The 27,837-nt window shown below is 60.9% G+C and overlaps 1 protein-coding gene across 1 annotated transcript; it reads left to right on the forward strand.

Moving 5' to 3' along the window:
• The first annotated feature begins 5,212 nt into the window (after nucleotides 1-5,212).
• On the forward strand, nucleotides 5,213-27,634 carry HOOK2 (hook microtubule tethering protein 2). The gene is made up of 22 exons (XM_048831771.2): nucleotides 5,213-5,366; nucleotides 9,595-9,680; nucleotides 10,104-10,176; nucleotides 10,691-10,741; nucleotides 11,294-11,426; nucleotides 12,127-12,194; nucleotides 12,450-12,512; nucleotides 12,699-12,779; nucleotides 15,478-15,626; nucleotides 15,917-16,057; nucleotides 17,094-17,295; nucleotides 17,480-17,590; nucleotides 17,786-17,873; nucleotides 19,891-19,960; nucleotides 20,717-20,854; nucleotides 21,062-21,149; nucleotides 23,445-23,479; nucleotides 23,731-23,813; nucleotides 24,100-24,203; nucleotides 24,522-24,629; nucleotides 25,635-25,706; nucleotides 25,925-27,634. Exons 1-22 carry the CDS (start codon nucleotides 5,256-5,258, stop codon nucleotides 26,090-26,092), a joined length of 2,223 nt encoding a protein of 740 aa, XP_048687728.1. The 5' UTR covers nucleotides 5,213-5,255; the 3' UTR covers nucleotides 26,093-27,634.
• The last annotated feature ends 203 nt before the right edge of the window (nucleotides 27,635-27,837 follow it).

A 27,837-nucleotide genomic window follows, 5' to 3' on the forward strand; every position in this document is an offset into this window, starting at 1 on the left:
GTCTGCACAGGGATCTGGACCATAGGCAGGGGGAGGGGCGTCATCCCTGGGACCTTCACCCAGCTCACACAGCCCCTCAGCATCTGGTGAGCTGCACCACCCAGGGCCTCACAACAGTTCTCTCTGTCCCAGGGTCTCGCCACCCCAGGAATGTCTCCCCATTGACCATCACCTTCCGCTCCCACTGGGAGTCCGAGGGGCCTGAGCCCAGGAGACTCCATGCAGACACATAGGCTGGGTCAGGAGTGGGAGCCTGTCCACCTCCCCACCCATCTGGCTAACGGCGTCTGTGGCCTTGGGACGCAGCAAGGGAGCTAGACACTGGGGCTTTTCCGCAGGGTCCCCCTGGTTCAAATCACCAGGCTGCTCAATGGCAGTGAGGTGGGCATCCACACACCCCCCTCCTTAATCAAGGGCAGCAATTTAGCATCGAGGTTCCCTGCGGAACTGGCCCCCCGGGGTCTATCCCCACTCACCCCAGGGAGGTCCCCTAGGCCTCTCCGCTCCCCCACCGCCAGTTCATGCTGCTGCTGCTTCTCCTGCAACTCTTTGTCGGGCTCTCGCTGTCTCTCACAGTCCTCTCGCTCGTTTGGACTCAGCTCCAATCCCATCCATCTCCGATCCCCCGATGGGGAACCTGATCATGGAGACCCCCGTCTGGTTGGGGACAGGAGTCTTGTGGATGCCTGGCTACCACTCCAGCTGCTCCCAGATCCTCTTGTAGCCCCATTTGGGTCAGGAATCTGCTCCTTAGAATGGTCATCGTCCTCCAGCTGCACGATAACTGTGCTTTGGTGAACTTTCCAATGTGTAACCCTCTCTTTTTGCACAGGTTTACAATGTCCTTCTTAAGGAGATGGTGATAGGCCATCACTCTGCTGTTCTCAAGTTGTTTTGGACTCACAGGCCTGGGTGCTCTCAGCTCCCCAGGGTTTCCAGGAAGAACCCCTATTGTGCCAGCCCTTCTCCAGGTCACCACCTCTCTCCCAGGGTCAAGCTGCAGACTCCTCCGCCCTGGAACTGCTCACCGCAGTCCCCAGGAGGACCCCATTACTGCACCAGTCCTTCTCGCTGGTCACACACTCCCAGGGGTTAAGCACAGCTCCTCCGCCTCCAGAAACCGCTCCTCTCTGAGCCTTCAGCACTCCTGGTTCACATTACTCCCCCTTCGCTTTACTGCTCCCCAGTCACTTACTGCAGGAAGCGCCATCCACGGGGTGCAGTACATCCCACCTCTGCCACCAGTTGTCACGGAGTGTGGGGGAGTCAGGGCCCTGCACCCCGCACTTCCTGCAATTCACCATGCCTCTCAGCCAGCCAGTAAAACAGAAGGTTTATTAGACGACAGGAACACAGTCTAAAACAGAGCTTGTAGGTACAGAGAACAGGACCCCTCACTCAGGTCTATCTTGGGGGGTAGGGAGCCCAGACCCTGGTTCTGGGCATCCCTCCATTTCCCCAGCCAGCTGTAAACTGAAACCCCCTCCAGCAGCCTCCTCTGGACAGCAATGGGATCTGGGCTGGTGTTAGCCAGGGTACTGCTGTGGGGAAGCTCACAGTGCTGGGATCTCAATTGGTGTTAGCTAGGGCACTGATGAAGGGAAGCTCACAGTGCTGGGATTAGGCTCATATTAGCCACAGCACTGCTATGGGGAAGCTCACAGCCCTGGGATATCGGTTGGTGTTAGGCAGGGCACTGCTTCAGGGAAGCTCACAGCAATGGGATCTGGGTGTTAGCCAGGGCACTCTTGAGGGGAAGCTCACAGCAACGGGATCTGGGTTGGTGATAGCCAGGTCACTGCTGTGGGGAAGCTCACAGCGCCGGGGAGGGGAGAGCAGTAAGGGAAAACTGGCTGTACCAGCAGCGGTGGCCCACGCTGGTGTGTGAAGGGTTAACGGGGCCCTACCCCGTAGTGACGCGATCCGCCGTGCTGTGCTGCCCTCTGGCGGCCAGCGCTCAGCGCTGTCGGTCTCTGCGTGGAGCCTTGGGCTGCCCAACAGCGCCCCCTGCAGGGCTCCAAGGCTCCGCACCGGCCTCTCGGGGGCCGCAGCCGCCCCCAGCCGCGCCGCAGGGGAGGTGAAGGGGGAGGGGGTTATAGGGATCCCTAAATGCCCAGGATAAATAGGGCCTCTCTCTATACTGTTGTGAGCTTCACTGCAGCAGTGCCCTGGCCTGACTAACACCAGCCCAGATCCCAGTGCTGTGAGCTTCCCTGCAGCAGTGCCCTGGCCTGACTAACACCAGCCCAGATCCCAGTGCTGTGAGCTTCTCCTCAGTAGTGCCCTGGCCTGGCTAACATCAGTCCAGATCCCAGTGCTGTGAGCTTCCCTGCAGCAGTGCCCTGTCTAACATCAGTCCAGATCCCAGTGCTGTGATGGACTCATTCTTGTTCTTGTGGACACAGACTAACACAGCTACCCCCCTGATACTTGGCAGTGTTGTGAGCTTCCCCACAGCAGTGCCCTGGCTAACACCACCTGCTTTTCCCATCTGTCAGTCCCAGCACACAGAATATTGGTAACCAGCCCCCAGGCGCCTCCCCACCCCACAGCCACTGCACCCTGCTCCCTGCCCCTCTGTTGTTCGCAAACACCCCTGGTGCTGGAGAACAGAACAAGGCCAAAGTGGGACTCAGAACACACCCAGCCCCCACTGGGGAGCTGGAAGAGCCTGCAGAAGGTCAGTCCCAACCTGGTTCTGATTCATCTGCCGGGGAACTCCTGCAGTTCAGCTTCCCCAAAACAGCACGCTGGGGGAAGCCCCCCAACCTGGACTCACCCCTCCAGCTATGCAAATTAGGAGGCTGGGGAGTCCCAGGGCTGCCACTTCCCCAAAACCATTAGCCTCTCCTGGGCATCTTGCCGCCAAAGACCCCCCTGCACTAGGCAAGCATCGCTTGCCCCACCCCTACCCCATTTACTCTCCCCCCCCTTGGACTCACTGCTGTGGCTGCAAGCAACGGGGCCTTTGGTCTGTGGCTGGGGCGAGTGCCAGAGCAATGCACCCACCTCTGGGGTGGTGCACCGTTGCGGAAATGGCCGAGGAGTGGGAGCAGTGAGGGGTATGGGGGCAGTGCAGGGGGGCTGTGGGGTGCAATGGGGAATATCTCTCTGGCAGGAGCTGATATCCTCACACACACACACAGCCCACGGCCAATGGCAGGGCGCTGCCATGGGACACACAGTGCACCAGAAGCACAGCTCCCCCCACCCCAGCTCGGAAACTTGGCACCAAAGGGGGGCAGGAAGAGGAGGGGTGCTGGGGGCCTACAGAGAAGCAGCCCCCCCGTTGTGTCACTCTATACTCCCCACAGCGCCAGCTCCTTGTCGGCCACCCCTTTCCTACCCGCTGCTGTCTGGGGCAGTTTGCAAGGCATCTGGCGCCCCCTAGTGCTGCAATGGGCCCACAGCCCCCTGCACCAACAGGCCATGAAGTGTCCACCCCCCTTCCCTCCCCCAGCCCTGTGCTTGAGCTCCAAACTCCACAGGGCAGCGTGAGATCCTCGGGGTTTTGTCTACACCTCACACAAAACCTGGGCTCTGACTCAGGTTTGAGCCCAAGACCAGCTTCTGTCCACACACAAATCAGCCCACGAGGAGTCATCAAGCACTCTGACCCTGGTCAGAGGACCCTGCTGGGGGGGGTGTGTCTCAGAGCGAGCCCTGCTGTGGCTCAGGGCCAAGCCCTGTTGCTACGCAGTTTGGACACAGGTCGAGCCACAGACCCGAGCCAGGGCTGCGGAGCACAGTGTGACCTTGTCAGCACGGCTGTGAGACCCGGGGCCAGCAACTGGAAACCCAGGTTTACAATGCAGTATGGACGCACCCTTAGGGGCTGGGAGTCTCGGTGGGGGGTATTGCTCCCAAATGCTACCTCTAACGCTCATTTCTGGGTATGAGACTCTTTGGATTCTGAAAAAGTGGGATAGATAGATAGATAGATAGATAGATAGATAGATAGATAGATAGATAGATAGATAGATAGATGGGGTGTATGGGGATAGATAGATAGATAGATAGATAGATAGATAGATAGATAGATAGATGAGTGTAGGGCTCCATGTCTAGTTGGCAGCCAGTATCAAGCGGAGTGCCCCAAGGGTCAGTCCTGGGGCCAGTTCTGTTCAATATCTTCATTAATGATCTGGAGGATGGTGTGGATTGCACCCTCAGCCAGTTTGCAGATGACACTAAGCTGGGAGGAGTGGTAGGTACGCTGGAGGGTAGGGATAGGATACAGGGGGACCTAGACAAATTGGAGGCTTGGGCCAAAAGAAATCTGATAAGGTTCAACAAGGACAAGTGCAGAGTCCTGCACTTAGGGTGGAAGAATCCCAGGCCGCGCTACAGGCTAGGGACCGAATGGCTAGGCAGCAGTTCTGCAGAAAAGGACCTGGGGATTACAGTGAACGAGAAGCTGGATATGAGTCAGCAGTGTGCCCTTGTTGCCAAGAAGGCCAACGGCATTTGGGGCTGTATATGTAGGAGCATGGCCAGCAGATCGAGGGACGTGATTGTTCCCCTCTATTCGGCATTGGTGAGGCCTCATCTGGAGTCCTGCGTCCAGTTTTGGGCCCCACGCTACAAGAAGGATGTGGAAAAACTGGAAAGAGTCCAGCGGAGGGCAACAAACATGATGAGGGGGCTGGAGCACATGGCTTACGAGGAGAGGCTGAGGGAACTGGGATTGTTTCGTCTGCGGAAGAGAAGAGTGAGGGGGGGTTTGATAGCTGCTTTCCACTCCTGGAAGGGGGTTCCAGAGAGGAGGGAGCTCGGCTGCTCTCAGGGGTGGCAGGCGACAGAATGAGGAGCGATGGTCTCAAGGTGCAGTGGGGGGTCTGGGTTGGGTATTAGAAACACTGTTTCACGAGGAGGGTGGGGAAGCACTGGGACGGGTTCCCTTGAGAGGTGGTGGAGTCTCCATCCTTAGAGGTTTTTAAGGCCCGGCGTGACAAAGCCCTGGCTGGGATGATGTCGTTGGGGTTGGTCCTGCTTGGAGCAGGGGGTTGGACTGGACCCTCCCGAGGTCCCTTCCGACCCTGAGCTTCTGTGATAAATAGTGCCCTCAAATTTCCAGCAAAGAGACCACAGAGAACAACCCTCCACGTCCCTAGAACGTCCTTTCGCCATAGAGACTCGCAGCCCAGAGCTACGCTAGAGCGCCGCCTGCCCGGGCGAAAGATGTCGGCGGTGGGCGGAGCGGACGACGTGCGCCAGGCGGGGTCGCTCTAGGCCGGGAGCGGGGCCCGGTGTCTATGGTGCTGGCGGACCGAGGCGCTCGGCGGCCGGATCGTGCCTGGCCCCGGGGGGCGGCCGGAGCCATGAGCGTGGACAAGGCCGAGCTCTGCGGGTCCCTGCTCACCTGGGTGAGGGCTGGTGCCCTGGGCGTGGCCCCCTGGCTGGGAGGGTGGCTCCCCGGGCTATGGGGGGAGGGGACTAGGCTATGGGGGTCGCCCCCCGGGCTTGGCCCCCGGGCTGTGGGGGGAGGGGACTAGGCTATGGGGGTCGCCCCCCGGGCTATGGGGGGAGGGGACTAGGCTATGGGGGTCGCCCCCCGGGCTATGGGGGGGAGGGTGTGGCTCCCGGGCTGGGGGGGGAGGGGACTAGGCTATGGGGGTCGCCCCCCGGGCTATGGGGGGAGGGCGTGGCCCCCGGGCTGTGGGGGGAGGGGACTAGGCTATGGGGGTCGCCCCCCGGGCTATGGGGGGAAGGACGTGGCCCCCGAGCTGTGGGGGGAGGGGACTAGGCTATGGGGGTCGCCCCCCGGGCTATGGGGGGGAGGGCGTGGCCCCCGGGCTGTGGGGGGAGGGGACTAGGCTATGGGGGTCGCCCCCCGGGCTATGGGGGGGAGGGCGTGGCCCCCGGGCTGTGGGGGGAGGGGACTAGGCTATGGGGGTCGCCCCCTGGGCTATGGGGGGGAGGGTGTGGCCCCTGGGCTGTAGGGGGAGGGGACTAGGCTATGGGGGTCGCCCCCTGGGCTATGGAGGGGAGGGCGTGGCCCCTGGGCTGTGGGGGGAGGGGGTGGCCCCCAGGCTGGGGGGGGGGACTAGGCTATGGGGTGGCCCCCTGGGCTATGGGGGGAGGACTAGGCTGGGGGGGGAGCTGGGAATGGGGGACTGCCTCTGGTTTATGGCTGTGCTCTCTCTATCAGTGGGGGGGGGGGTGCTAATCCTGGGCTGTTCCCCTCCCCCGTCCCCCCTTTTCGCCTGCCCTGGGTATTATGGGTCTGTACTGGCTGCCTCCATGAGCTGAGTCTCCTCCAGCCCCCTGGTCTCTGCCATGGGCAATGCCCCCCCTACGCAGTCCCCCTCTTGTACACATGTTATACCCCAGTTTCCCCTCCCCCCATCCACCCTGCCCCTCTGAGCATCACAGCCAAGTTCCAGTCCTGTGCGCCGCGCCCCCCCCCCCCGTGTAGGGTGAGGGGGTCTGTACGCTCAACCCTTCCCCAATCCCTCCAGACCCCCACATCTCCATTCCTGCCTTAGAGCCCTACCGTACCGCGCCCAGTTACAGTGCTCCAGACCCGTCGGTTTTCCCCAATGCGCCCTGCACCCCTCTCCCCCCAGCACCCTGGGGCACTGCCTGCTGATGTTCACAGCCTCGGGTGCACCTCGCTAGCAGGAGCTGCAAAGGGAGAGTTGACCCAAGCAGGGACCCCTGGCCACAGGCTGGCCCCCAGGGTGCTGGGGTGTTTTCTGGAGCGCAGGGCAGCGACTGGCTCACCCGGGGATTACTATCCGGGAAGCGCGGTGGGTTAGGACGCTGCTGTTGGGGGAGATCCGGGGCAGGAGGTGTCTGAGAGGGGTATGGGATGGGCTGGGGTGAATAGGCCGAGAGGTCTGGCTGAAACCGGCCCAGGTCACTGGAGGTTCTGGCCAGACAGTGGGAGCTCCAACGGCCGAACACCTGATACCTCCTGTCCCAACCCCCAGTGGGCAGGACAGGTAAGCTCGGCACAGGTCTGCAGGAAGAAGACAATGGCTCAAACCGCAGACTTTGGTGCTGCGAGCTCCCCTGCAGCAGTGCCCTGGCTAATACTTCTGGTGGCAAGACAAGCAGGGGTGACTTGTACCAGGACAGAGGAGAGAAGACTGGGGACGAGGCGGCCCACCCTGACCATGTTTAAGGCCCGCATGGCTGAACCTGAGCCGAAGGCCCTTCCTGTGTCTCTGCCCAGCCCTGCCAGGGAGGATTATGGAACTGGGAGATCAGGCCAGGAGATCAAAGCTGCCCTGCTCAAGTACTATGTTTTGGGAAAACCCGGCCAGACCTGCTCAGGCTTCTGGGGCGCTGGGAGGTCACGGCTGAGCCGCTCTTGCTCAGGGGAGATCTGGCCACGGGGACTCTGCCACCCGGGGCTTGTGTGTTCTGCGCTTCTCCCCCACCTTGGAGTCACGGGTCCATGGGGTCAGTGCATTACTCTTAAACAGTCCCTTGGGGCACCCCTGTCAGTGGGTCAGGTACCAGATCCTCCCCTGAGCTGGGGCGGCTCCAGCCAGACCTTTCCCAACCCATTGGTACCATCCCGGGGCAGTTACACAACACCAATGGCTCGGGCTCTGCCCTGACAGCAGCCTTTTAACCCCCATGCCCCCACCCCGGCAATCCCCAGGCGAGCCAGTCACTGCCTTGCACCTCGGTCATAAAACCATGGCAGCAACATCCCGTAGCTGATTAGCTCCTCGATGTGTGGGGGGGTCTGCTACTGGGGGTGCGCTAGGAGCTGTACACGTGATCCCTTAGGCACTGCTGTAATAACCCCATTAACTAATGACCGTACTGCAGTAGCAAGGCAGTTAATTTGCCTGGGGCTGGGGGGAGTCTCGCTGTAGTGGTGGGTTGGGGAATGGGGTATGGTGCCCTCTAGAGGGCGGGGGACTCGTTGGCTCGGGGCGGGGGTGGAGAATGGGGTATGGGGCCTCTGCCCTCCAGGGAATGCTGGCTCTGATCTGGCCCCAGGACAAGGGAGCTGGCTGGCTCAAGGAATGGGGTACTGGGCCTTTCCCTCTGGGGCATTGATTCTGAGTTGTTGGGGCGCACGGGGGGAACACGACAGACAATCACTCCGGCTGATGACCGCTCAGTGGCCCATCTATGAAACAAATTTCTGGGTCTCAGCCTGTCTCCTGGTGAGACAGGAACCCATGGTGCTAACCCCCCAGCATGGCTGGAGTTCATGGGGGCGGGAGCTGCATAGGTCACCTTTGTGAGGCTGTGGGGGCACCAGAGACTGATAACTGCCCCTAGCTAGAGGAGTGGGAGTGGGGGGGTCCTCTGGGGATGGGCCAAGGTGTGGGGGCCGGGGCCAGGGGGAGCAATTCGTAGTTCTCCAGCCTGCAGGGGACTGTTTGATTATCTAGTCTGACCTGGAGATCACAGGAGTGCTGATGCTGCCTGGTTAAGTCTGTAGCCAGCCAGCCGGGGAGGGGCTGTTGTTGCTGGGCGTGTGTGTGTCTTTTTTACCCCTTTCCGAAGTGGGGGGGAATGAAGGGGCCCTGCCCCCATTTGGCCTGTGGCTTTGTAGCCCGGTCTGCCCTCCGGGCCCCTGCTTGGCAGCTGAGTGCAGTGACTCAGCCAGCGGGCTCGGTGGGGGGAGCTCCTGCCCGGTGATGGGGGGGTGCTGGCAGTTTGCTCCCTCCAGCACCACCCCAAAGTGGGAGGGAGCTTCAGGAAGCCTCTGCAACAGGTGGCTAGAAACTGAAGCCGGGTCCCAGGCCAGAGTGGGGGGTCTCTCTAGGAGGCGGGGGATAGGTTTAAGGGGGAACCTGCCGCATACAGAGGGAGTCACAGCATGGGGGGATGGGCGGGAGGACACTAGCTTGATCGAGCGTCCTTTCGCTGCCCTGAATGTGAAATCCTACTCGGCTGCTGGGCTAGCGGCTGGTTCCTTCTTGGTTTGGGGTGCCGGTTTTTTGTGGGGCAGGGGGGTGGATGGAGGGGGGGGATTTCAGCACCTGGGTTAGTCAGGGGTGGCTGGTCCCATCCCTTGGCCCAGCGTGATCCAGGGGAGGCTGTAACACTGGGCTAGCACCTGTCTTGTGTGGCGTGCCGGAGAGGGTGGGTCTGTGCCCCCATGGCCGGGAAGGCCGGTTGGGGGGCGGGGGGTAGGATGTGGGCACGACTGGCCCGCAGGGAGGGTGAGCAACTAGGATCTGGATTCGTCCCTGGGTGACACCTGAACCGGGCTATGGGGCCTTTCCCCTTTAGGGGGCACTGGCTCCAAACCTGCCCAAGGGCGGGGGTGCTGGCTGGCTGCCCTGGGGGTGGGGGAGTTCCTTGTGTCTCCCTCCAGCTTCTGCTGGGGTTGGACGTCCCGAACCATCAGCCCCATAGACTGTGCCTGCTCTGGAGTGTTCCCTGGTGGGTGGGGCTGTGTTGGGTGCGAGGGAGGGATGATGCCGCCCTCCTGCCTTGGCTAACAGCTAGCTCCGGCATTAAGAATCCAGAGGTCCCAGGTTCAATCCTCAGCCCTGGCCAATTGCCCAGGGTGCAGGGGTTACCCCTGCTGGGTCTCTGGGTGGCTTTTCCTGTCCCCTGCAAATCTCGTTCACTCTTTGCCTTGCTGAGCCACCTCTGTGTCCTCCTTCCCAGCTGCAGACCTTCCACGTCTCATCTCCGTGCCATACCTACCAGGATCTGACTAGCGGGGTCCCCATTGCCCAGGTCCTGCACAGGATGTAAGTACTGGCCTGCAGCCCCCAGAGGCGGGAGCCGTTTAAAGCTAGAGTGAGTGGCAGGGCTGATGTGGGGGCGTGGTGCTAGACTGGGGCTCATCCCTCTCTGTCCAGACCCGGGGCAACTGGGCTTGGATCTCTGGTGCTTTGGGCTCCTGGGGCGGGGGGGAGGATTTTGGAGCAAGGGGCCTGTAGGGAGGGCAGAGTGGAGCTGACAGGAAGCCTGTGCCCACGTCTGCCCCCACCTCCTGACCCTTGTCCCAGCAAGATTCCAGATCCCTGCCTACGGCCCACCCTGGGCGTGGGCAGCCAGCAGGGAAACCGGATCCTGCCCCAAGGTGGCAGCTGCTGCAGTCAGGCCAGGAATTCCCCTCCCATTCCGCATCCCCCCCATTCCACCCTGCCCTGTCCCTTCCTCCCTTTCAGAGACTCCTCTTGGTTCAATGAGACCTGGCTGCTGCGGATCAAAGATGACACCAGTGACAACTGGAGGCTCAAGGTAACTGGCTTGAATGGGGATGGGGGCAGAGTTTTAAACCATCTCTTCACACCACCACCGCCACCCCCCCCGCCGCCCCAATTGTGAAGGCCCTGGTATCCTCTCAAGCAGGGCTAGGTGTGGACAGTCTCAATCTGTTCCCATTCCCCTGGGACTGTGGGATGTGTGAGGCAGGAGGTTGCCATGGGGTCTGGCGAGCACGAAGTGACTGAATCCCCTCCCCACTCTGCAACTTTCCAGCTGGCTGTTCCCATCCTCTTTGGGGGCTTGGCTGCCCCCCACCCTGCTTACGAGCCAGCCGTGGCGCTGCCTTGTGTGCCCTTCCCAGGCCAAGCACCCACCCTGCAGCTCCCCTACTGAGTGCCGGTCTGGTCTGGCAGCTGCCTGAGCCGAGTTGTGGGTTCTCAGCCCTGCCCCCAGTGAGATCAGCGTCAGCCCAGTTGGAGGGGGCGGGGGAGTTCTCCCTGGATCTGGTGTGTGCGGCAATAGAATCCTGCAACACTCTCTCTTCCAGGTGAGCAACCTGAAAAAGATCCTGCAGAGCGTGCTGGAGTACTCCCAAGATGTGAGTGTCCCCGAGGGAAGGGGGGGGGGTGGCTATTAGGTGCCCTACAGTAGCACCTAGAGGGCCCTGGCTGAGATCAGCCCCCTGCCTTGCGGAGCTCATGGTCTAGAGTCCTACAGGATGGGAGGGGAAACTGAGGCACACAGGGAAAGCAACTTGCCCAAGGTCCATGGCAGAGCTGGGACTAGAACCCAGATGTCCTGATTCCTAGCCCATGTCCTGTGCACTAGACCATGCTGCCCTTTCTGTTGGGGGGGGGGTGTATTCTAACAGCCCCTGGATGGTACCCTCACTCACCCTGTATGTCTTGAGGTAGGTTTAAAGTGTCTGTTTTCCTCTGGGTGCCTCCTTGCCCCAATAGGCCTGGTCCCGGGGGGCTCTGCAGCTGGCTCTGGTAGGTCAGCCTGGAAGCCCCAGTCTGGTGGGTCTGTGCACCGACCCCCTTAGGCACCGGCTTGAGCACATAGGGAGGAGGGGCAGGTGTCTGTGGGGGGCAGGGGGTGTCTCTGGGCCCCCTCGCTGCCTCCCCAGAACCCTCCATCTCTCCCCCAGGTCTTGGGTCACCAGATCTCAGAGCGTCACCTGCCAGACGTCAACCTGATCGGGGAGTTCTCGGACACCTCAGAGCTGGGCAAGCTGCTGCAGCTGGTGCTGGGGTGTGCCATCAGCTGTGAGAAGAAGCAAGGTGTGAGACTACGGGGGCTTGGCTCAGTGTGGGGGAGAGGCAGGTGGTTACTCCCTGCCCGGGGTGCGGTGTCTTTGCATGTGATTTTTGGAAGGTGCCATTCTGGGGTCCCCAAAAAGCAGCATGATCCTCCCCCCACCTAAGGGCTCCATGGTCTCCATGTGCAGAGTCCCCTCCCACAAACTAGCTCAGATCTCCCCCCCTCCTCCCCCCCCCAGGACAGACCCAGCTCCCTGTCTGTTCCCCAATGGCATGGCTAGTGCAGGGGAGGGGATTGAATCCCAGCTCCCCTCTCCCCTCCCCCCCCAGGAACCCCAGGGGAGGTGGCTGGCAAAGGAGCCTTCTCCTCGCTGAGCCTGAGCATGTGGCCTCCCCGCTTTCCCCTCCCCCAATCCTTCTTCCCCCTCCCTGCAGCACAGGGATCCCCCTGTGGAATTACCCTGGGGGCTGCTGCTCTGTGCCTCCGGCCTCAGCCCCATGGCACCTGGCACAGAGGCCTCTGATGTTGGCATCTGTGCCATGTGGGTTGGGAGCCTATGCGGCATGGGGGCGGGGGGCTGGCCTCCATACCCCTGGGATGGGGGTTGGCCCCCACGCTGTGCAGGGGGAAAGGGGCTCGTGCTGGAGGGAGAGGCTGGCGTGGTTGGGGGGCGGGTGGAAGAGGGGCAGGGACTCAGCCGCTACCCTTCCTCCATCCCAGAGCACATCCAGCAGATCATGACCTTGGAGGAGTCCGTCCAGCACGTGGTTATGGCTGCCATTCAGGAGGTGAGCTGGGGCCGGCCAGCTGGGTTGGGAGGGTGGGGTGGGGTGGCTTGCTGGGGGATGGGGGGCTCGTTGGGGCTGGCACTCATGGGTATGAGACTGTTGCCAATGGTGCGCCTCCCTCCTGACCCGCAGCCCCTTGCTCTCTCACCCCCCCCCCCATGCAAACCACTGCGGAGCCGCTGCCTGGCTTTGTGCTGGCCCATCTGCTTCCTGCCAGCTGCCTCCTGAACATCTGTAACCTTTTCTCTCCTGCAGCTGATGACCAAGGACCCGCTGGACACGCTGGCCTCCGAGACGTACGGCAACTTCGATAGCCAGGTACCGTGCCTCAGTTTCCCCACCTGTAAAAGAGGGGAGAATTCGGGGGCCATGGCTGTGACTTGTCAGGAGGGGGTGGAGTGTCTCTGGCTCCAGGTCTCCTGATCCTTGCCCCCGGTGGGAAAGGTGCTGTGCTGAGATCTGTCTGTGATCCCCTTCTCTAACGTCACCCCCTCTGTCCTGCAGTCCCGGAAGTACTATTTCCTCAGCGAGGACCTGGAGGAGCCGGATGACATGCAGCAGCGCTGCCAGGAACTGGAGCAACAGGTGGGCTCCTCCCTGGCTTGGCTCTGGGCTGGGGGCAGCCAGAATTAATCTCACCCAACTCAGGCCTGGGGGGTTGGCTAGCTGGCTTTGAAAGGACCCCAGGCAACGCAGCTGTGTCTCAGCCCAGCCCCCAGAGGGTCAGCTGCTCTCTTGGCTCCAGACCCTTTAGTCTCCAGCTGAAGTTGTAGGGGCTCCGGGCGTCCCCGGTTTGATCCCTGCTGCAGCAGCTGTCAGGCGGGCCCAAGGAACCCGCCCACCCACCAATGGTCCCGTCTGCACTCTCTGGGTGTCTCCTCTCCGGCTGGCTTGTGGTTGCAGTGTGTCTGCTCCGGGGCTGCGTGGCGTGTGGGCCTCTGCATCTCTCCCCACCCAGTGGTGTAGCTCTCCAGCTTTTGGAGCTGGGTATGTTTTGGGAGGGGTGGGCGGGTTATCCGACGGGGGCTAGATCAGGTCTGGCGTGATGTAAATGAGATTCAGTCAGGACCCCTGAGTTCTCTGTACGGCTGGGGCCCTGTTGTGCTTGGTTCTGTACGTACGTTGAGCAGGGACAGCTGCTCAATCTACATAGCCGAGCAAAGGGTGGGGTGAATGGATGGACTGTTCTCCCTGCTTCAGAGGAGGGAAACTGAGAGAGAGATGAAGTGACTCCAATAGGGAGGCGGTAGCAGAGCCAGGAATCGAACCCAGGTCTTCTGGTGGGGGTGCCCTCAGCACAGATTGCATGGCTGGGTTCTGTTGTTTGGCTCTGCCGCTGAGTGGCCGGGCAACCCTGGCCATCTCCCTGCCCCTCGGGGGTCCAACATGGCTACCGCAGAGCCAGGCGTGGGGTAGCAAGTGGCTGGAGAGACCCGGTGTTAGCAGCAATATGCCAGTCGGGCTCTTGTTTACCTTCATCCCCTAATATGAGAACAGATCCACAACGATGTGAGGGCAGCAAATTGAACTGGGGGGAAGGAAACCCAGCTCTGTTCTGGGTACACCTCCTGCAGCAAGGAGTTCCCCAGGTAGCTGAGCCTCTGTAGCCATCCTAGCGATTCGTCAGCTTTGGGGCACAAGATCCCAGCTGGGTGCACGCGGAAGGTGTCTGACTCCAGAATGAAGAGGGCTCCTGGCTGGCGCTAAAGCCCCCGCCACTGACCAGGATAGATGGGAAATCCTCGCTCCCCGGTTACAGAGGATCAGGGTGGGTTTCCGCTTCAGATGCCCATATAGCAAGAACCTTCCCCATTGCGGTGCAAAGTGCAATGGTCTCCCAGCCACCCGCTCTCCATAAACCGCCCCCTTTGCTCCCGTAAGGTGCTAACGTATCCCTGGAGACACAGTTCCCCTGCGGGAAGGTGAGTTCGCCGTTTGCCCCCACCCCCTCTCTCCCCTGCAGTAACAGAGCTACTGACAAAGCTGCGCACGCCGTCGTGTTCGTTTCCTCTGCATGAGCATGTGTGTCATGGACCTGCTTGAAACGGCCCTGGCGCGGCTCACTTACCTACTCACATCCTTCCAGAACTCTGTGCTCCAAACTGTCTTCCCCTCTCTGCAAAGTCGGGGGGGTCGACGTCTCTAAAAGCATACTGCTGAATTATTGGGGTTCCAAGGAAGGGGACTAGAATTATCTGAGGCTCTGTGGAAAGAGCGGGATGCTCCTCAGTGATGAGATGCAGTGAGAGTGGGGCTGTGATAAATCGAACCTAAAATGACTGGGGTAGAGAAGGAAGTGTCTGTTCTCCCTTCTCCAGAAGCACCAGAGTGACGGGGCGCTCGGATTTGAATTTATGGCCTTCCAGTTTCGCAGATCAACAGAAAGATGCTCTTTCCCAGTCGTTGGCCTGTGGAACTCGCTGCCACATGATGGCATTGAGGCCAAGAGCTGGGCAGGAATCAGAAGAGGGGACTGGATGCTTGTGTGTCTAACAAGGGTAGCCAGAGTTAGAGCAGCTAGGGCCACTCCTCCCTAGCTGTAGAGGGCATCCAGTACCTGGGGTTCACCTACTCAAGGCATGTGCCAGGCAGCCTGCCGTGTCCTCTGCCCTGGGCGTGACCCCCTGGAGAGCTGTGACCCTGCCCTGAAAGGGTGGGAGTTCCTTGATTTTTGTATCCCCATCTGTTGTTTTCATAAAGGGGTGCAGCCCACCCCGCCACCTCTGCTTAGATGCCTTGAGTCAAGGACCTAACTCGGATGCCAGGCTTAGGGGAGCTCTGACCCCCTTGGGAGAGCTGGTATCCTTCCCCCCCACCCACCCCCCAGCCTGGAATCTACTCCTGTGGGCGGGGGGGCTCCGGCATAAGTGTGGCCATAGACGGCCTGAATCCAGGATACCAGGAAGCCCGGGACCATGCAGCCGAGTCCTGAGCCATCCCCCCGCGCTGCTGGTACGAGACTCCTGGGTCCATCGGAGTGGGTCCGAGGGCCCCACTGTAGCGTGGAAGCTTCACAAATTCTGCATTGCAAAGGCCCAGTCTGAGCACAGGGCTGGGAGCCAGGACTCCTGGGTTCCCTCCCCAGCTCTGACGGGTCTCGGGTGCGCCCTTTCAGGATCCCCGTTTACACTAGTGCACAGAGCATGGGGTGGGCGGAAGCCGCTGGCTCTGGGACAGCACCGAGTCCAAAGGCTCATGTCCTGAGGGAGGGCCGAGGGGTATCTCCTGGCTGTCTGCCTGTCCCCATCGGCTGGGGGGTCTGACTCCCTCTCCTGGCCCGCAGATCTCCCTCCTGGTGGAAGAGAAAAACACCCTGATCCTGGAGAACAAGACCCTGAAGGAGCAGAAGAACCGGCTGGAGTCAGATACAGGTGGCAAGAAACTGCTCTTGCTGCAGGCTCAGATCACGCAGCTGCAGGAGGAAACTTTCAGGTGGGTGGGCTGGCAGGGGGAGTGGGGCCTAGGGGTTAGAGCTGGGAGCCAGGGCTCCTGGGTTCGGTTCCCGGCTCTGGCAGGAGAGTGCTGTCGAGGGGTTAGAGCTGGGGAGCCAGGTCTCCTGGGTTCGGTTCCCAGCTCTGGGAAGGGAGTGGGGCCTAGGGGTTAGAGCTGGGGAGCCAGGGCTCCTGGGTTCGGTTCCCGGCTCTGGGAGGGGAGTGGGGCCTAGGGGTTAGAGCTGGGGAGCTAGGTTCAGTGTCTTGTCTGGGGCTGCCCACCCCCCGCAGGCTGGAGAGCGGGAAGGAGGACTTCCGCACACGCTGTGAGGAGCTGGAGAGGGAGGTGCAGGAGCTGCAGCATCGGAACGAGGCACTGAGCAGCCTGGCCGAGGAGGCCCAGGCCCTGAAGGACGAGATGGATGTGCTGAGGTGAGAGCCCTGGGTCTGATGGGATTCCCCCCTCACCTGCCCAGCAGGTGAGTAACCACAGCACCCTAAAACTCTAAGGGTGGGGGGAGGTAACCCTCATGCCCCAGGGCAAGGATCAGGCAGGAAGTCTCCCCCTGCGGGATTCTGATGCAATCTCACTGGTTAAGGGCATGTTGTTCTCTCCTCTTTTCCTACCCCCGGTGTGTGCACAGGAGCATGCCACATTGAAGATAAGAGTCTACTACTGCTAGCTAACAGAGGAGGCCCTCCAGCTCCAGAGGGAGCGGCTGAGTTTCTGGTGCCAGGGATTCTTGGTTGGATTCCCCACTTGCCAGATGGGGCTAGAGGTGCGGCTGGCAAACTGAGCAAAGCAGGGCTCCGTGCTCTCGAGTTGGGTTTGCTGGCCTTGGACCCAGCAGCTGTTCAAACCACCCCCCGCTCTGGGTGTCCCTAAATCTCTGGGACAGGGGACAGAGCACCTGAGAATGGCTCTGCTGTCTTCGTTCCCTCTAAAGCAGTGGTCCCCAGCCTTTCTGTGGGAATAGCATATTGCTATTCCCAGAAGACTGGCAGGCGCCGGCCACCCCACCGTCGAAATGCCGCCGAGAAACGGCAGTGCTTCTCGGCGGCGTTTTGGCGGGCGGTATTTCGGCAGCGCGGTGTCCTGTGGGCGCACAAAAATGCCCTGGCGGGCAGCGTAGCAGGGACCGCTGCTCTAAAGCGTCCGGCACCGGCCGTTGTCGGGAGACAGGCTACCAGGCTAGATGGGCCGTTGGTCTGACCCAGTGTGGCCGTTCTCCCTGGAATGGAGAGCATGCCGCGGTCCTCCCAGGGACTCCTGGCTCTGGGGGGCGCTGGGGTCCAGTGGGTTAGAGCCAGGGGGTGAGCTGGGAGCCAGGGCTCAGAGTATTCTTCCCCCGGCCCACTCCCAATGACCCGGTGATCTGCTGCAGCCACAGAGGAGTGGCTAGAACTTTCACTGGGTGCCACTAGCCGGGCCCCTGGCTGACGGCCGAGCTCCTCCCGCCCCCGGCAGGCACTCGTCGGACAAGGTGGGCAAGCTGGAGGCCGCGGTGGCCACGTACAAGAAGAAGCTGGAGGACTTGGGCGACCTGCGGCGGCAGGTGCGGCTGCTGGAGGAGCGGAACACGGTCTACATGCAGCGCACCTGCAAGCTGGAGGAGGAGCTGCACAAGGCCAATGCCGTCCGCTCCCAGCTGGAGACCCACAGGAGACAGGTGGGGCTGGGGCTCCCCGGGCAGAGTGGGGGGTAGGGGGGGGCTGGCGTCTCCAGCAGAGGCTCTCCCCACTTCTCTGCGGGGTGCGAGGGGTTTCCCTGATCTGCTGGTGTCCCAGCTGGGGGGTCGAGGTCTGCACCCGGAAGCAGTGGCTGCGTCGGACCCCGTCCCTGTCACCCCACAGGTGCACGAGCTGCACAGCAAACACTCGGAGGAGGCCTTGAAGGCCGAGAAGTGGCAGTTTGAGTTCAGGAACCTCAAGGAGAAGTTCGAGGCGCTGGTGAAGGAGAAGGAGGTGAGGCCGGGGGGCGGGGACTGGGAGTTGGAATTGCCCGGTATCCCCAGCTCCGGGAGGGGAGTGGCACCTAGCAGTTAGAGCCGACCGCCTGGGCGTGGGGAGTCCCAGGTTTGGGAGCGAGGCGATCATGCTCTCCGCCTGGGTGAAGGGTTCTGCTGACCCCCCGCTGCTCCCTCACCCCCTTCCCCGCAGCGCCTGATTGAGGAGCGGCACTCCCTCCGCGAGGCCAACGAGGAGCTCAGATGCATCCAAGTGCAGCAGACGTACCTGAGCCAAGCAGGTGGGTGCAGCTGTGCTGGAATAGGAACGGTCTGGAGCTGTGCGGGGGGGCTGGGGGCGGGAGCAGCAGCTGCCTCTCCTGCTGCAATTGCCCCTCTCCTGTCTGGCCTGGAGCAGGGAGAGGACAGACGTAACGAGATGTCTGTTCGCGCCTCTGAGCTGGTTCACGCTCTCTGCAGACTCGGGCAGCCATCCCTGCACTGGGGCTTCTTCAGGCTTCCCTTGAAGCCATAAGTGCTGGGAAACTCTCAGAAGTTGCCTCTGTTTGGAGGGTTGGGGGAGGCCCCTCACACTTTTGGGGATCTGACTCACAACACCCAGGGTCTGACTTTTCCAAGATGCTGAGTGCCCACAAACGCGTGATGCTTAAAAAGCTGTCAAACCTCTTGCTCTAACTGCAGCTCAAACCAAACCCGCCATCACAGGGCCTCGCTGTAATTCAGAGTCCCCCTTACAAACAGCAGCAGGCCCAGAGCTGGAGACACAGCTACCAACACCCCCTGATCTAGCCTCAGACAATTAGCCGAGATCAGGAATAAAGCCAAGTACAAAGCCAAGGCCTTGGTCAGAGGCTGCGTTTCCACATGACTCGGCTCCGCTCCCTAGGCCAGGAATCTGCACAGCCAAGAACGTGATGTTTTGGTTTTTTCTCCTTCCAAGCTGCATTGTCGTCCACAAACTCGTGGCAACCTTTTGTCTGAACTTTACACTCGGCAGCTTATCAGCTGATGGAAGGCGAGTAGTAACAAGCAGGGCACATCCACCTCAATTCGTTCCTGAGCACGGCGTGTTCCCACTGGGAACGTTCCAGCTCCCATTTCGTCGGCTGGGTGCGAGGGACTGGAGAATGGAATTCGAGCCGGCTCCTTGTTGGAAGCGTCTGTTATGGGGCTGGTCAAAAATTTTTGGTCAACTTTTTTTTTTGGTGGAGAAGGGGAGTTTGGGCGAAGGGGAGTTTGGGCGAAACAAACTTGTTTTGGGACATGCACCTGCTTTCCGTGGAAAAATTGTGTATTGCCGTCAAACTAGGCAGATTGGCTGTACCGCCATGGTGCCTTGTGGGAGCTGAAGTTTGGTTTCCTCATGTCCTTGTTCTCCTCTATGGGCTGAGCTCCTTGGACTTCATCTCCCATGATGCACCCACCCGCCCTCTCCATGAGGCGAGATCAAGGTGCATCATAGGAATGTGGGCCAGCTGCGGAACCTGGCCAAGAGAGAAGAATGAGGACGTGTAGGTATAGTTCTGTTTCCTTATTTTCCTCCATGGGCTGGGCTCCCCAGCCAGCCTACTTCTCTGATGATGCACCCCTATCTCACCTCATGGGGGCAGGTGGGTGATATGCAGTCCCGTCAGGGAGCGTGGCCCGAATGGTAGAACAAGGCACCAGAACTACAACTCCCATGGGGCACTGCAGGGGCACTTCTAAATCTGAAATATTTTGGCCAAACCCCCTGAAATTGTTAATCTATTTTAGTTCAAACTCCTCCCTGCCCCGACCCTGGGGTGGGGAGCCCATTTTCTGACCAACTCTAATTCATTGGGTTGTTTTTTTAACTGTGATACAGAATCTGTGGAACTCATTGCCACAAGATATTGAATTCAAGAACTGTATCCCATTTCTAAGCGAGCCCCCCATGCTACCGCACATAAACTAACTTGGGGGAGGGGGGACACTAGGAAAGAGACCCTGCCCCACATAAGCAAGATTTTCATAACTCTCTGCTGGGGGCGGACATTCTTACTCTTTCCTCCCTGGCCCCTGCCGGCCGTGTCCTGGGCTCAACTTTCTCCCACTGAACGGGGGGCGTTGTTCCAGCTTCATGAATGGCCTATGCTACTAGCCCAGAGCAGGAGGCTGCTGGTTGTGACCCTAGCCTGGGATCTCTGCGTCCCTAGTCCCGGCCAGGGGCAGAGAAGAATCCCACCCCCCCCATGCTCGGGGCTAGTAGAGAGCTGCCAAGTCAGGGCTGGTCCCTGCTCCTCCACACACAACCCACCCACCCCCTTCCTCTTGCAGATGCCTTGCTGGACGGAGTCTCTTCTCCCATGGACAACCTGGCCGCTGAAATCTTGCCGACTGAACTCAAGTAGGCTCCCGCCCTGGAGCCCTCGGGCTAGAGGGGTGTGGTGTCTGTTGGCACCTTTAGGCCACCGTACCTGGGGGGGTGGGGGGGCTGTTCCTGTCAAGCCCTCAGTGTGTTGCGTTTGCAGAATCTTGCTAGTCCCCTTTGCGGGGAGGGTCTCTGCTGCCGACCTTCAGGCTCATGAGCTGTTCCCAGCTGTCTGTGCAGCCAGGAGTAAAAGGGTTAAATTCTTCGGGGTGATGACTCTTTGGGCTGGGGGGGGGCAAATGGACTGGAGCAGGCCAACGCCCACCTGGCCCAGGGGCACGATGCCTGCCATGTCACTGCACAGCCAGACTGCCTGGTGCCCGCAGCAGGGGGGCAAGGGGCAGCTCTTAGCACTGCTGCACCTCCCACCTTAGGGAGGGGTCTCCCAGCCTGCCCCCCCCCACCCTCCCCCGGGGTTGCTGGGGCTTCCCCAAACCTCTGCCTGGGCTGGCTGAATTAGCTCCTGCAGCCTCCCTGTCTGGTGCTGCAGAGGCCTGTGAGTAGCCAAAGGGTGGCTTGGAGATGCCCCAATGAGGAGCTGCAGCCCCTGGGGGACTACAGGTCCCAGCATGCAATGCTGCCTCTCAGTCCAAGCCGGTGATTGGCTCTTGGGTTGAGATGCAGCGTTGCATGCTGGGACGTGTGGTCCCCCAGGAGCTGCACCTGGGCCAGCAGGCTGGGGGGCCCCTGGGCCATCTGCCCTCCTGACCTCACCCCTCTCCCCGACCCCAGGGAGACCATCGTGCGCCTGCAGCACGAGAACAAGATGCTGTGCGTGCAGGAGGCGACATACCAGCAGCAGCTGGCCGAGCTGCAGGGGCAGCTGGAGGAGTCCAACCGCACCAAGAACCGGCTGGAGACCCAGCAGAGGTAACAGGGGCGGGGAGACCAGGCTGGGAGGGGCTGCTGATCTAAGTAACCTGAGACCTCCCCCAAACCTATCTCACCTGAGAGGCTCCTGGCTCCCTGTAGCCAGCTGATGGGGGGGGTGGGAGCCTCAGCCCAGGGAGGGTCCCGGTCGTGCCATCCACTGCCTCCTCTCAGCTGGCCTCCTCTCCCTTCTTCCTCCCTCTCCAGGTTGCACCAGCAGCAGATCTCGGAGCTGAAGGCCCAGGTGGAGGAGCTCCAGAAGGCCCTGCAGGAGCAGGGCACCAAGGCAGAGGATGTGAGTCTGGCCGAGGACGGGCTGTACATGGCTTTCCCTGACCTCTGCCCCATCGCCCTGCGGCTCTGACCTGCCTCCTCGGAGCAGATTCTGGACTGTCAGTGCTGGGCCATGCACCCTCGGGCCCTGCTGCATTGGGGAAAGATTCCCTCTCCCGTGACTGATCGGTTTTGTCCCCCTTGATCCATCCCTTTCCCATGCCGAAGCCACTGGAGCAGCTAACGGCTCGTTCTGCTCAGCCTGGGGTATGCGGGCATGGCACGGGCACCATGGCAGGGCCCCTGGGGCTACGCCCCTCCCCATGTGGGCGCCCAGCCAAATGTGAGAACTTGGAATAAGGTCTCCTGCGTTTCTTCCGCCCTGGCTAAAGGCTGCCGGGTGGCTGAGTGCACCTGCAGTAGCTTGCCACTCAATGCACTGGGTTTGGGGGTTGGGGGAAGGGGTGCCCTTGGGTTTGAGCGGCTGGGCGTGGTCTGCCCCACAGCTCTGTTTGGGCGGGGGGGGGGAGCTGGAGATCTGTGCATGAGGGGGAGGAGGCGGCTGGAAAGGGGTTCAGCCTCCCCTGATTTCTCCTTCTTGGGAAGGGGAGCCCACTGTTCTCTTGGGGTCCCCTGTGGGGGGGGATGGGAGCCCACTCGCTGCTATCCTCCAGCCGCATCCTCCCCAGGTGCTGCTGCCTCTGTGTGTGAAATCGTCACAGCAATCTCGTGTGCCCCCCGCACTCCAACTCTGTGCTGTGATCACGCTAACACCTCTCTCTCTCCCCCACCCCCTCTGTCTCGCTGGCTGATTGTCCCCCTACCCCTACAGGCCATTGTAAGTACCAACCAGCCCCTCGTTTAAATCCACCTTGCTTCTCTGTGCTCCTTTCCTATTGCGTGGGCGAGGGGATGGCGAGTTTTGGGCCCAGCCCATGACACCTGATCTCCGGGGTGGATGCCCAGCCCTTCCTGAGAGTGGGGGACTGGGCGGCTTATAAGAGGTCTTGAGTTGGGGGACCTCCCCCCAAAATACTGCTAGTTGCTGTCGGAAATCTTGACTGTTATTTGTAGCCTGTTAATGCTGCTTAATTCGCTTCCTGGCTTATTAACCTCCCTTGGGAGATATGAGTATATTGCACCAAGCTGTATATTGAAAGAGAAACTGCGGAATATTCTGTGCCTCCAGCCCATTTGGCTACCCGTCGGCCTCTGCAGGGAGCCAAGCCCTATTACAAGGCCTAGGTTTATACATAGACTGGGCAGAACACTCTCTCCCTTTGTTTATAATTTACATTTTTTTTTTATCCATTTAAGTTTTCCCAGTTGCGGGAAACGAGGCGAGGGGTCGGACAAATGGCAGACGTTGTGATTCAGAAAGCTAAAGCTTGAGAACACAACTTGTCCGCAGATCCCCAGTAAATCTCCTCCAATCCCAGACTGACAAGTTCTCAACCCACATTTATCGTACTTGGCCTGTCTGCACGTTGGTGATTATCTCTGTCAAGATTTCCTCATGGGGCGGGGGGGATGGTGAATTGGATTTTTTCCGACACACAATCAACTCCTTCCAGGCCTAGCTATAAATGGAGACACTCGTTCTAAAGAGCAGCCCAGAAAATCGCGGCGTGTGTCCTTTCTAGATGTAGCTAAGCCCATGATTTGAACGGACGGGTCCTAGCTCTGTCATAGCTGCCCCCCTGGTTACATGTGTCTCCCGGCTGTTACAAACTGCCTTTAAGATGCGCTTTCGATGGTTACCATCTAAACCCCTGGGGTTTTGGGGGGTTTTCAGTTTTGTTTTGTGTGTGTGTCCCGTCCCCCCCATTGGCTCAATCAATGTAAAATCGCTTCCGCTCTGTCAGGCCTGGGGTGGGGACGGGGTCGCGGGACTAGCTAGAGGCTTGTGACAGTCGCTCTGCGTGGCCCTGGCTTCCCCTGCAGTGTGGAGCGCCAGAGGCTGAGCTCGGGCGTCCGCAGCGCCAGGACGCTGGGCTTCAGAGCAGGAAGGGCTGGATTCCCCCCCCCCCCCCCCGGCTGGCGTAGGCTGGCCTGTGTCCACTCGTGCCAATGGTGCCACACCCGTCTCGGGCTGGGCCGGCTCCGGGAGAGCTGAGCAGGGGTGGGTGGGGGCCCAGCTGGTGACCCCAAGACGCTGGAGGCGCTGTCTCTCCGTCTCAGCCCCCCCCCCCGAAGCTCTCCGGAGCGGGGAGGGGCCGTGAACGCTGGGGCCCAGCTGCCATGGCAGCTCCCAGCCCCTCAGAACCTGCGTGGTCCGGGCTCTCGATCTTCACCCTCCCCTGTTCTTCCTCCCTAGTCCTGCCTGCTGAAGAGGAAGCTGGAAGAGCACCTGTAAGTTGTGGTGTTCTGTGAGTACCTGCGGGGCGGGATGGGGCGGGCATGGTACCTTCAGTGAGTCGGGATTGTGAGCTGGCCGCAGGGGTGGGTGTCCCCCAGCTAGCTCCAAGGAGAGTGGTGGGGCAGGAATCGAGCAGGGGGCCTGACCCTTCATTAGCTGGGGCAAGGTATCAAGGCTGAGAGGAGGATCTGGGCTGGAGGGGGGCACTGGGCATCTGACAGCCCTGGTCTCCTCCCCGCCCCAGGGAGAAGCTGCACCAGGCCCACTCGGAGCTGCAGAAGAAGCGGGAATACATTGAGGACTTGGAGCCCAAAGTGGACAGCACAAGTATGGGGGTTGGGGGGGAGGGGTGGACGCACAGGGAGGGGGAGGCTTCAGTTCCGACGGGGGGGGTGGTGGAGAGGGGGCTCTGGTTGGGCTGGCCCCTCAGTCGCTCCCCCCATGACGCCGTGTCCACAGCATGTCCCTAGCGGGTGACTTGAAGCTCCTGGTAGCAGCACGGGACTGGGGGAGCCAGGTGCTCCTGGGGTGGCTCTGTGCCTCTGTTTCCCCACATGGGCGGGGGGGAGGATGCTTTATGTGGTCCCCCTCCTGATGCTCCCCTCCCCCCCAGACGCCAGGAAGATCAACGAGCTGCAGGAGTGTCTGAAGAAGAAGGACGAGGACATGAAGGCCATGGAGGAGCGGTACAAGCGCTATATGGACAAGGCCTGCACGGTGAGCCCGGGAGCCCCAGGCTGGGCCGGGGCCGGGAGCCCCAGGCTGGGCCGGCTCCATCCCTTGGGACGCTCCCGAGTGGCCCAAGCCATGGCAGGGCTGCAGGGCCGGGCCCCGTCACCCCAGTGCCACTGGGGCCGTCCTCCCTGTACCTCCCCACAAGGGGCGCTGCTCTGGGAAGCTCTGCAACACGGACAGCCACGGCAGGAGTCCTGCCCCGGGCGGGGGAGGGTGGGGTCTCCCCTGGCCCGCCGGGCTTGGGATGGGGGCAGGGAGATGTCCCCGGTAACGCCTCTGACTGTATCCACTCCTTTCCAGGTCATTAAGACGCTGCACCCCAAGCAGCAGCCATCCAAGGCCCCCCCTGAGATCCAGGCCTTAAAGAACCAGTTGCAGGAGAAGGAGGTGAAGATCCATCACCTGGAGGTGAGGGTGCTGGGCTGTGGGGTTAGTCTCCTTCCTTCCTGGGCCCGGAGAGGACAGAACTGCCGCAGCTGCCCTCAGACGCTTGTATCGCGATGATGGCTGGAATCCAGCCTCCTGCTTCAGGGCTTCAGCGGTCATCTGCAGGGGTCAGGAAGGAACCCCCCCCCCCCCCCCACCAGGCACATCTGTGTTCTGGGAGGGTGGGTGGGTTGCCTTCCTCCAAAGCATCAGGGTTTGGTCTCCAGTCGGGAGGGGCCAGAAAATCCACTGCTTAGGTGCCTGGCTGGTGGGTCTGGCTCATCTGGGTCACCAGATCTTCCCCCTATGTCGGATCGTCAGGGAGCTTGGTGGGGGGTCACGGGCACCTTCTCTGCAGCGCAGGGCACCGGGTGTAGTTATCTGGGTGCGTCTAATCCGTTCCCTGCCACTGCAGGGGCTTGGGCACTGGTGACACACCCCAGTTCCAGCTGCTGGGCTCGCCGGGGGGGGTGGCCTGTGCTAGCCAAGAGGTCAGACTGGATGATCTGATCCCAGGTGCAGATGGTCTGGGTGGTGCCCTGGAAGGACCCTCTGGACGTGGGCAGTGCAGGGCTCCATTGGCGAGTGGCAGCCAGCAAGTTGGGGGTTGGGGGTGGGGTTGCACTGCCCGGCCCACTAGTAGCTGGGCTGAGCCAGAGGGAGGGATCCAGTCCCAGGTGGGGGGATACCTGTGGCCACGGCCAAGCACCCTGAACCAGCTGCTGGATTATTCAGGCAGCCTGTGCTGTGGAATAGAAGGGGGAGCCAAGGTGCCCCCCCCCATCACCAGCTTCCTCCCCTCCCAAGGTCTCAGCTTCCCCCAGGCCTGGCCCTGAGCCAAAGGCTGCAGGAGGCCCCCATGTGGCCTCTGGGACCCAAAGCTGGGGGTGGGGGGAGAGCACCCCATCTGCCCACCCTGAGCCCTAGGAGCCAGCCTGGCTCCGCCTCCCCCACTAACTCCCCCTCCCCATTTCTCCCCCCCATCAGACCAACTTGGAGAAAACGAGATCCCAGCGGGAGCAGGAAGAGAAGCTGATCATCAGCGCCTGGTACAACACGGTGAGCGCAGGGGGTGTGCCAGGCTGCCGGGCCTTCTGGGGGGCAAGGGGGGTGGTGCCAACTGAATCCCACAGCACCTTGGCTGGGCCAGACCCCCTGCCCCAGCAACCCATGACTCCTGCTGGTGGGGGCTGAGCTCCCAGCCAGGCCTCGGTGCTGGGCTGTGCCCAGGGGCTGTCCCTGTGCCCCCCACGTTGACCTCCCCCCTCCCATTGCAGGGCATGGCGCTCCACCAGCAAGCCACGGAGGAGCGATCGGCCACCTCCAGCAGCGCCCAGTCCTTCCTGGCCCAGCAGCGCCAGGCCACCAATGCCCGCAGGGGGCATCTGGGGCGGACCCAGCCCCTGCTGGCCAAGTACGGAGACAAGCCCCCACAGCTGCACTGACCGGAGCCCCTCCTACTCCCACCCTCCTCCATGGCTGCGTGGGGTTGGGGGGGGGTCTTGGAACTGGAGCTCCTTGCCCATTGCTGCCCTGTGGCACCCACCCCCAGTGGTGCCATCTGTCACTTGCAGGGGGGGGAATGGAGTCAGCAAGGGGCTAACTCTGCCTCTGCCCTCCCCCAGAGATGTGGTAGAACGACCTACGCTGCTGGGGGGAGTGGATCTGCCCGTGATCTTGCGGGGGGGAGACACCCTGCTGCAAGCCCCCATTCCTTTGCACTACTAGAATGCTGGGGGGGGAGCAAGCAGGGGGATCAGCCAGGACCCTCCCTGAGCCTCAGCCCCTAACCAGTGCCCCTGACCCCACACACACACTCCCCCATGCTCCCTGGGCTGGTCCCTTTGAGCACCAGCATGGAGCTGATCCCTTCCCTTCGCTCCCCCCTCTGAAAGAACCCCCCTGAATTTTAACCCCTTCTTGGCCACTCTCCTGAGCGCAGCGATACGAGCCCCTCTGCTGAGGCACCTGGCGGTCAACCTCTGTGGCCATGCCAGCTGGGGGGGCGCTGGCTCGTGTTCGGGGCATATGTGGCAACACAGCTGAACTCCTCTCCAGGGCTGAGCCACGGTGGGCGCCGGTGCGGCTGGGGGCATTGAACGCCAGGAGGTCTCTGCCAGCACCACAGCTCCTGCGCTCATGGCTGGTCCCATCAGTGTCGGGGGCTGGGCAGATTCTGCTGCTTCATGCCACCCAGCCAGTGCCCATGGGTGAGGGGAGATGGCTTGCAGCCTCTGGGCTGGGGTCTGCCCCCTTCATAATTCCCTGCTGGAGCCTCTGACTTGCTGTGCCAGCCACCCCCTTCCCGGCATCTTCACACACCATGACTCTTCCCCACTTCCTTGTCTGTTTCCTAGCTGCTGTGGCATCAGGTGTCACCTGTTCCCAGGCTTCACTTTGGGGATCTTGGATCCCTGTTGCCTGGGTTCTGCTCCGTTCCCTGCCCTCCAACAGAACTGGCCAGCCAGGGGCCTGGGCTGAGAGGCTAAAGCTACCGGCAAGGAGATGCTTCAAACCTCTCCTTCAACACTAAAGCAAGGCAGGTCCCAGAGTCGGTCACTACAGCCTGTTGCAACCCCCCCCGCCTCTTGTTCTCCGGCACTGGGGGTTTCTGTAGCCGTTCTCAGAGGCCGGGTCTAGCAGCATCTTTTGGTTTTAAAGTGATCTGCTGTATTTTTACCTCTGCTCTGTGTGGGTTGAAGTGCATTGAGTTTTATTTTTAAGTGGCGGGGGGTCCAGATTGCGCTGAGCCCCCCCTCTTTTTTTTCTTTTCATTTTAGAATATGATTTTAGGCAAACGCTGCTGGGGTTTTAAAGACGCAAACTGTATATTTTGTAAAACTGACGGGGGTAGCGATGAGGGGTTCTGTGGGTCTGGGCCCCGTGTCTTTTATTTTTCTACTCTAGGGCAGCCTGCAATGGCGCACGGGGGCATCTTGGCTCCTGTGCAGAATCTTTACACTACCAATAAAGATGCTAGAATCGTTCTTGCTCATCTGTCTCTTGAGACCCAGTAATCTGGCTGCTCTGTCCCCTAGTGTCTGGGAGCAGGTCTCTATGGATTATTAGGTGAATTATGGTAGCTGCATGGATTTTTCTGGATGCTATAACTAGGTGTATTATGGTAGCACTGGGAGCCCACCTCCATGGATTATTTGGTGTATTATGGTAGTGGGGAGGCATCCTCCTC

The sequence above is a fragment of the Caretta caretta genome, chromosome 20 (assembly GCF_965140235.1).
Source record: "Caretta caretta isolate rCarCar2 chromosome 20, rCarCar1.hap1, whole genome shotgun sequence".
Taxonomy (NCBI): Eukaryota; Metazoa; Chordata; order Testudines; family Cheloniidae; genus Caretta; species Caretta caretta.

Bases quoted from the DNA above. Each gene is read 5' to 3' on its own strand.
- HOOK2 (XM_048831771.2), top strand. From the start codon at position 5,256: ATGGTGCTGGCGGACCGAGGCGCTCGGCGGCCGGATCGTGCCTGGCCC. The intron at 5,367-9,594 runs GTGAGGGCTGGT...CCTCCTTCCCAG, and splicing joins GCGGGTCCCTGCTCACCTGG to CTGCAGACCTTCCACGTCTC. The intron at 16,058-17,093 runs GTGAGAGCCCTG...CGCCCCCGGCAG, and splicing joins GACGAGATGGATGTGCTGAG to GCACTCGTCGGACAAGGTGG.